The following is a 6,264-nucleotide window of genomic DNA, read 5'->3' on the forward strand; positions in this document are numbered from 1 at the left end:
ATCCTATCCAGACGAAAGGTGGTCTTCGCGTGCTAAGCTTCTGGTCGTGACGCCGCGGTGGGCTCGGTGATGACATCCGTCCTGCCGTCCTGGTGGTCCTGGTCTTGTTACACGGGATGGAAACCTTTGGCTGATTCCTCGGGACCCCGCGCCTGCGCTTGCCTCCCTAGCACCAAAGTGGAAACCTGGTGCTCTGCGTCCGCTGGCGCCCGCCTGGCCTTGGTCGTCATGGCTGGCGTCACCTCAACCTCACGAGGTGGGCGCCTGCATAGAAATCTCCGCTCCTCGGGAGCCGGCCTGGGGAGGCCGCTCCCTCGGAAGGTCTTGGTGTCGTCCGCCTCGCGAGGCTTGACCCCTCCTGAAGGTCTTGTCTTAAAGGTGCTGAAGATGGGCCATACCAGGCCGTCGATGGAGCCACGCCATGGGCCGCAAGCAGGAAGTTTGGGTACCCTACTTCCCAGAACGCTGACAGTATCCCCAACCCACGTGCTCGCATTATTCCTGAATTTATTTCAGGATTTCCTGTGATGCACTTTCAGTGGGAGGAGACGTTTCCGTCGACGATGCCGGCTCAATCTCTCGAAGGTGCTCATATGGATAGGGTATGCGTGTGTACGTTCATAGGGGTGAGTGTATGCGCGTATGTATAAGCGCTTGCGTCTGTACTGTGTAAAAAAAATCATGTGCTGAGGTAATTCTATATTTTGAAGAAAGTTATTTTCTTGAGAAACAAAGGTAGTTGATTTTGATCCAAATCCAATAATGCTTTTCTCAATTCCTTGTGAAATCCATGAAAGTGGTATATATTTGATCGAATAAAAACTTTATAGACCAATGTTATATACATATATAAATAATATCATTTTTTGTATTTTTAAGGATCAACGTTGTAGCCCGTGAGTTTCACACCAATGGGCAGATAAGGGAGGCACGAGCAGATGTACTACGCACCACGGCAGGTAAACTATCGAATACCACACTCTCAAATTTATTTTATAATATTGCAACACATGGGATCTGCACGTACAATTTTAATGAACAACGGATGTGTTTTACATTAATAAACATAAAATTTTCTTCCTTTGCAACGCACGGACATTTGTGCTAGTAAAACAGAAGTTTGCATCTACTGATCTGATGAGTCCTTCCAAAGCTCACCGGAGGGGAACCCACAGGAGGCTTCAAGATTTCTTTGTCATAGTTAACTGACATGAGATACAATCCATGTGGTGGTGCTGACAAGGCCACCTTCGCAAGCTCTTTGCGGTCCTTTGCCGCAATGATTCTCGGGACGATTTCAGGAGGCAGTCCCTCCCTTCCAACTTGAATTAGCAAAGCTACCTGCATTGCCAACATGTTATCGAGTTGCTCTGTGCCATAAACACTCACAAACATCAGGGGTTTCGAACGTGGGGGGGAGTGATGATGATCGCAGGTAAAATATAGTACAGCAAGATATCAAGTCCGAAATAACATAGCATATCAACCGATGTTTGCAATAACAATACATGAAAATAAATTATCTCCGCCACAAAAGAAAGCTACCACTTTATAAGCTCAAATATAGCTCTACTCTTACGCTCTCAGCCACCGGTCTTAACAAAAGAGGGCCTTAGAAGTGCGTTTGGAGGCTCTTCCAATAATTTTATTGGGTTTCACAGGTGTGCGGCTGTAGCAGTTCCCCTATAAACCTCTCCCTAAACTAAGCCTGACATGTGTCCCACATGTCAGTGGCTAATCTCTCTCTATCTTTCCCTCTAGTGTGCACAAAGACACCGGTGGAGCTCCGGCGACCGGCGGCGCGGTGGGCCGGGGGCCCGGCGCGAACGTCTGGTAGGCGGTGGTGGCGTCGCGGGCGGCCAGCGATGTGTATCGGCGAGGCGGTGATGCTGCGGTGGCGCTGCTGGCAGATGACGGGTAGCGGCGGGTGCGGTGTTGGTGGTCGACGTGGTGTGGCAGCAAGGCGGCAGTGGTGTGGGCGGCCGGTGGAGAGGCAGTGGCGGCGGGGCCAGCGGCGCAGGCGACCAGTGACGTGTGGTGGCGTTGCTCCCCCAACATCAGACGAGATGGTGGCGATGGTGCTTAGGGAGCAACGTCTTTTAAGATTGTACTAACACAAATCCAGTTTCTTCTAGCAACCGGATGAGCATAAACGCAAATATCAGCTCACAAAGTGGAGCATTATTTGCCAGCCAAAAGATTGGGGTGGAAGATCTAGAGATTAAAAATAAATGTTTGCTTCAGCATACTGTCGGAGGCTCGGGAGCATCTGGACTCTGCGTGCAGCCACTTGGAGATGGTTCGCATGGACTATATTCAGCCAATTTAGGTGGCGACTTAGCAATAGGATTATAGTAATGTTAAGTGCCTTGCGTAATATCTATTGTTTGATGTCGTGTATGTCCTGTTTACATTCTCTTACTACATTCTATAACATTGTAATAAAAGCGTTTTGTGCATCAATCGCTGCAGAGGCCGGGGGTACAAACCCCTTTTCAAGAAAGAAAAGTGTCTGATAGTCAATTCCCTAAAGATATTTCCTGTTGAGTTAGTGAGATAAATATAATCTTCTCCCTCACAAAAGCTGCAAATACTAGTGCGTAAGTTGGGCATATGATCCAATCATTAGATACCCATTGTACATTCGATATATGATAAAGTAACCCAGTTGTATGAACTGCTGTTATGCTTCATTGATTATTCTATTTTCAGGGACAAGGTAAAAAGTAAAAGAATGACAATTGTTCCCATGAGTTGGCTAAGGCGCTTGTATCACATGCAGCCATATACCACGTTCCATGCTTATTAAGGATCACGGCAAGTTGGTTTAGCTAGGTTCAGTAGAGAAGGGCGTGTAGTGGTGTATTCGCGCAGTCAGCTCCGACCTCCGTGTTGGACCTGGTGCGGCATGATTGTAATGACTCTGTGTTATCTTAATTAATACATACAATATTTTCAAAAGTAAAAGGGTCGTGATAAGTTCTTCAATGCTTATATGGTAAGATTATATGAAAAATAGTTAGGAGGTTGTGTTACACTCAGTTTGTTCCATGCAAGGGCTAGCACATGAATCAACAAAGGCAAGCAAAAGGTACCAGGCCCCTACTACCGTACTACTCACAGCTCTTTAATTCTGTTCAGGTGATGTGACATGCAAAAATAACTTAATTTAGGCACATGATTAAACAAGAGATCAAAATTACCATGTTCCTCACTTGTCTGTACAAAAAGCCAGTGCCTTCAACCTCGAGTTGTATGATAGCATCCTGTACGGCAACCAGAAAATGTCAGGTCAAACAAAACACAAATCAAGCAGGTGATACTGAACTCGTAAGGGTAGTAGAAAATCAAACTCATGGGATAATAAGTCACCATTTTAGTAACATCAAAGCGTGATATCTTCTTTATTGGACTGCGCACACGATCATTATGTACTGCATTGGCGAAAGATGAGAAGTCATGTACTCCAACAAAATGATTTGCAGCCTCCTGCATAGCATGTGGATTAAGTTTATGTGCACTGTGGTAAGCATAATTAGTATGGAAGGGGTCCATAACTGCTTCGTTATAGATCTTGTAATGATATATTTTGCTCTTTGTGGATGTGCGAGCATGGAATTCTGGACAAGCTGCGCTAATTTCTCTAACTCGGATATCAGGAGGTAGAAGCCCATTGATTGCAGAATGAAAGCTGTCGAGACAATGGTAGGCAAACGGCGTGGTGAAATGTGCCACCTGCAAAACAACATATGACGTGTTATCACAGCATTTTTAAGCCTACCAACAATGAAGGATATACAAGTAGGACCATATATATCAATTTGAGACCGTGTTCCAGTGTAATAAGATAATTAAACCTGACCCCGTGCATGAACACCTGTATCTGTCCTTCCTGCACCAACCAAACAAAGCTCCTTCCGGTCCAGTTTCGTGATGCGTATCAGTGCTTTCTCTAGAAAGCATTGTATAGTTGGAGGTGATGGTTGATACTGCCAACCTAAGAACAATAGCAATTTGAGAATCAGTTGAGATTTCAAAATTCTGAAGTTATGTACCCAATCTTAGTAATGTTAGTATGGAGTCAAGCAACTATATAACTACAATATAGATGATAGACAGGTTTAATTTGAGGAAATTGCTTCAAAACTGCAGAATTTTCCTCCAGCTAGTTGCTAATAGAACATAAAATAGCTAACAAGGGGTAGTGATACTGTCACGGCCCAGGCTCCGGAGAACGTAGCCGTGCAGATCCTTGTGTGCCGTGGGTGCAGGGAAGTTAGGATTTGGGGATAACTGGAGGCAAGCCTTCCTCTTTTCTTCTTTATTGATTCTCTGATGCACACGTACTAGGCCTAGGTCCCTTTATATATAGGGCCGGCTGATACAATAACTTAACTTTCCAACTAACACGATCTTTATCGATGGGAATACTTAACTAATTTGATATACCAGCAAACTAAAGATAAAGCCTATCTCTAAGCAGATTTGGGACCCTCCCTGTTTCTGCGCCTGAAGTGCTAGGCCCACATGACACCACTCCCCACTCTCTTTTTCACCAAATTGGATTTACGATCAGGGTATCAAGCGCGTATGAACCCTGCCGATGGGGAAAAGACGGCTTTTAGGACCCACCAAGGATTGTTTGAGTTCGTGGTCATGCCTTTTGGATTGATAACGCCCCGACAACATTCCAGGCTCTCATGAATGATATCTTACGCCCTTTCCTCCGCCTGTTTGTCTTGGTCTTTTTTGATGATATTTTGATTTATACCACTTCTTGGTCAGACCACTTGAGGCATGTCAGATCTGTGCTCTGCTTTCTTCTGAGATCATCACTTGTTTCTCAAACGGCCCAAGTGCTTATTCGGTGTCTCCTCAGTGACTTATCTGGGCCACGTCATCAACAGTGAAGGTGTCGCTATGGACCAACTAAAGGTTCAGGTAGTGACCGATGTTGGGAAGTATTAGTATTGGTCTAAGAGTTCTATTAGGCCATGTTTACTTTCCTTGTATCACAAGTCATGTGTAATGCACATATGCCCCTTGGGCCTTCAATAGAGATAAGTTGTTTTCATAACATGGTATCAGAGCCTAGGTTTAGGTCCCCTCCGGAGTTGCAGCTCGTCCTCCAATCAAATTTTCTTTTCAGTCTTCGTTGGCCGCTGCACATGAGGGGTGCCTCTGCCCCGGGTTAATGCACTGCAGGCTCCAGATCGGACCGCCAAGTTGCAGTCCAGATCGTTCGCCGTCAGCACCATCCCCAGGAGAACGCCGCCCCTCAATCACCAAGCCGCTGCCCCAGACGTCCGCCCGCTTCTTCTTCAGCTCGAGTCGGCCATGCCTACCGCTGGCTCCCGACGCCTCCCTGTGGTGTCGCCCCACCCAGCCTCGCCGCGCAAGACTCCTGGATCAGCTGCCTGCACTCGCCGCTACTCCCTCCCAGAATGAACGCCGCCGTCGACTTCCAGGTCGCGGGCCCCGCTGCTCCCCACGCCGGTTTCCGCGTGCCAACGCTCACCTCGCCCTGGCTTCTCACATCCCTGCTGCCCCAACGTGTGCTGCTCTCCTGTTGCTACTGCTCTGCTTACCCAGCCACGAACTGATTCCTTGACGGTGTTGTCCACCGTGGATTTCTCCTGCTTGGCTCGCTGTCGCTTCAAGCCCAGTTTTGGACTCCTATAATATGTGAGGTTGCTGGCTCCTCTGTTTCCCGCGAGGCATCATATAGAAAAATCATGTTCCTTCCGCTACTCTCTAGTATAATTGCTTTCTAGTCTATATTTTCCGCTGCATCCACCAAATCCGTTGATATCTAGTGTTTCTCATGCCATGTGAGTCCACCATACTTTTGTCTGTCAGCCTTTCTCTGGTCCTGATCCTTTCTATACAACTTTTGTGGCCTACTTGCCCTTGTTGTTTTCTGTAGGATTTTCTGGACTCTTTTTGCATTATCAACCTACGCCCATTGTGCCTTAGCCACCGCGCTTCTTTCGTCCTCGGTTGTCGTAGGCTATGATTCTCTGCGCAATGCTTTATTCTCTTGATGTGCCCACTTTTTTGACAACTCATCTTCTCTTGATACTTCTCTTGTATCTTCAAGTGATGTGGTGTCTTCCTCTGATGTGCCATCTCTCCGTTCTTCCCTTTGGCTTGACTCGACAGGTTTTGAAGACTCTTCATGCTACGACGACACTCTCAAGACGCGGATTTGGATTATCATATTTTTTAGTGTTACACTTCTTCAAATGCATTGCTATTGCATAA

At 46.6% G+C, this 6,264-nt stretch overlaps 1 protein-coding gene across 2 annotated transcripts in view; it reads right to left on the reverse strand.

The window, feature by feature from the left end:
- Positions 1 to 965: 965 nt before the first annotated feature.
- The window catches only part of LOC123180737 (tRNA pseudouridine synthase A 1), a 10,815-nt gene continuing 5,516 nt past the window's right edge, over positions 966 to 6,264 (reverse strand). Inside the window, exons 3-6 of one of the 2 annotated variants that reach the window (XM_044592861.1) lie at positions 3,858 to 3,997; positions 3,373 to 3,735; positions 3,204 to 3,266; positions 966 to 1,341 (exon numbers count right to left, since the gene is read on the reverse strand). In XM_044592861.1, the coding sequence (XP_044448796.1) occupies positions 1,105 to 1,341; positions 3,204 to 3,266; positions 3,373 to 3,735; positions 3,858 to 3,997 (803 nt within the window). In that variant the 3' untranslated portion in view covers positions 966 to 1,104. The remainder of the gene's footprint in view (positions 1,342 to 3,203; positions 3,267 to 3,372; positions 3,736 to 3,857; positions 3,998 to 6,264) is intronic. The other variant, XM_044592862.1, reaches the window with a different exon arrangement.

The sequence above is a fragment of the Triticum aestivum genome, chromosome 1D (genome assembly GCF_018294505.1).
Source record: "Triticum aestivum cultivar Chinese Spring chromosome 1D, IWGSC CS RefSeq v2.1, whole genome shotgun sequence".
Taxonomy (NCBI): domain Eukaryota; kingdom Viridiplantae; phylum Streptophyta; class Magnoliopsida; order Poales; family Poaceae; genus Triticum; species Triticum aestivum.